Source organism: Apodemus sylvaticus, chromosome 6 (assembly GCF_947179515.1).
Source record: "Apodemus sylvaticus chromosome 6, mApoSyl1.1, whole genome shotgun sequence".
NCBI lineage: Eukaryota > Metazoa > Chordata > Mammalia > Rodentia > Muridae > Apodemus > Apodemus sylvaticus.
The window spans coordinates 6,962,767-6,964,327 of record NC_067477.1 but is presented as its reverse complement, the minus strand read 5'-3'; the positions used below and the strand labels follow the sequence as shown (position 1 = coordinate 6,964,327).

Below are 1,561 nucleotides of genomic sequence, written 5' to 3'. Positions count from 1 at the left end.
ATTCGCATATCAAATGATGCTCAAGAAGAAGGAATGAGTGGCCCCTGGTCCTGGAAAGTCTCCTTGAAGCAGTGTAGGGGAATACTAGGACAGGGAATTGTGAAGGGGTGGATTGGGGAACAGGGGGAGGGAAGAGGGCTTATGGGACCTTCGAGGAGGGGGGATCCTGGAAAGAAGAAATCATTTGAAATGTAAATAAAGAAAATATTGTTTAAAAAATGAAAAAAAGGAAATGATTTGTCTGCAAAGATGCTCTCTTTATAATACCCTTACCTATTCTCCCTTTCCCTCCTCTGTTATAAGGTCAGAGGGCTCAGGCAGACATACCACCCATACAGAAAAAAAAAGATATTCAGTACACTAAAAGTAATCATGTATGGTATCAGAATAAGGAGTTGCTCACCTTGGGCTCTGAGTCCACCATCAACAAGTGAAAGAAAGACACTAAAGTGACCAAAATGATTTGTATTAGTACAGTATCTGTAAAAACCAGCTTGAGACAGAAAGGGCCATTTGTGTCCTCAGACAATGACTGGCTCACGTACATGGAGCCCACTCTAGGTACTAGAAATGGTCTCCAGAGAAAGTGGGCTCACCTCTCCAGATCCCTATAAACAGCAGAGCCTGCCCAAGAGTTACATGTCCACTGAGCTCCCCCTGCTGGTAATGAGAGCTTCTGCAGGAAAGTTTTCACCTAACTTCACAGTGAAGGCTTATCACTGTGCCTTGCACAGTAGTAAATGCTGGTGTCTTCAGCTCTTAAGCTGTTCATTTGCAGGTAGACACTACTTTTGGAATCGTCTCTTGAGATGGTGAATCTGCCTCTCACAGAATCGATATAATAGGTTTCATAATTATAAGCTTTGTTTCTAATTTGAGCAACCCACTCCAGCCCATTCTCTGGAGACTGGCGGATCCAATTCATCCAGTAAGCAGTAAAAGAGAATCCAGAGGTAGCACAAGAAAGTTTTATGGACCCTCCAGGTGGCACCAAGCCTCCTCCAGACTCCTCCAGCTTCACCTCACACTGGACACCTGAAAACACAGAGAATCTTGTCAGTAAGCAGTCAAAATATACAGTGTCCTGCTCATTCCTGCACACACACACACACACACACACATTCAGTATCTCTTTTTATCTATGTGTTACCTTTTAATATAGTAACAATAAAAACACAGCTCAATCTCAAGTCCATGGTGAATGTTCTGAGTCACTGTTGGTCACTGAATGGAGAGACTTGTGAGTCCAGAGTTAATTGCTTCTTTCAGAGATGTTAGGTTCAGAGCTGGTTTTCAAGAGCAGAGGGGGATATTATTTGCATGTCTCTGTGCTATATCAGTATCTCTGGAGTGGGAGCCATAGAACATTCAAATAATAGTGCAGATGTCTGACAAATTATAAAGTTTGAAGTGACATTATCAAATCAAAATATCATTTATTTTGTGGTTGCACCTCAGTTGACTTAGTGCTTGCCCAAGCCCTGTGATTATTCCCAGGATTGCATGGATATGTAAATGGAAAACAGAGGAGAATCATATTTATGTTATATATATGCTATAA

The 1,561-nt window shown here is 41.8% G+C and overlaps 1 gene segment (V, D, J or C); it reads right to left on the bottom strand.

Annotated features, from left to right (window-relative positions):
• Positions 1-685: 685 nt before the first annotated feature.
• LOC127686853 (immunoglobulin heavy variable 3-7-like) lies at positions 686-1,282 on the bottom strand. The segment is given in 2 exon segments: positions 686-1,035; positions 1,151-1,282. Coding segments are annotated over 2 exon segments (381 nt in total).
• Positions 1,283-1,561: the final 279 nt, after the last annotated feature.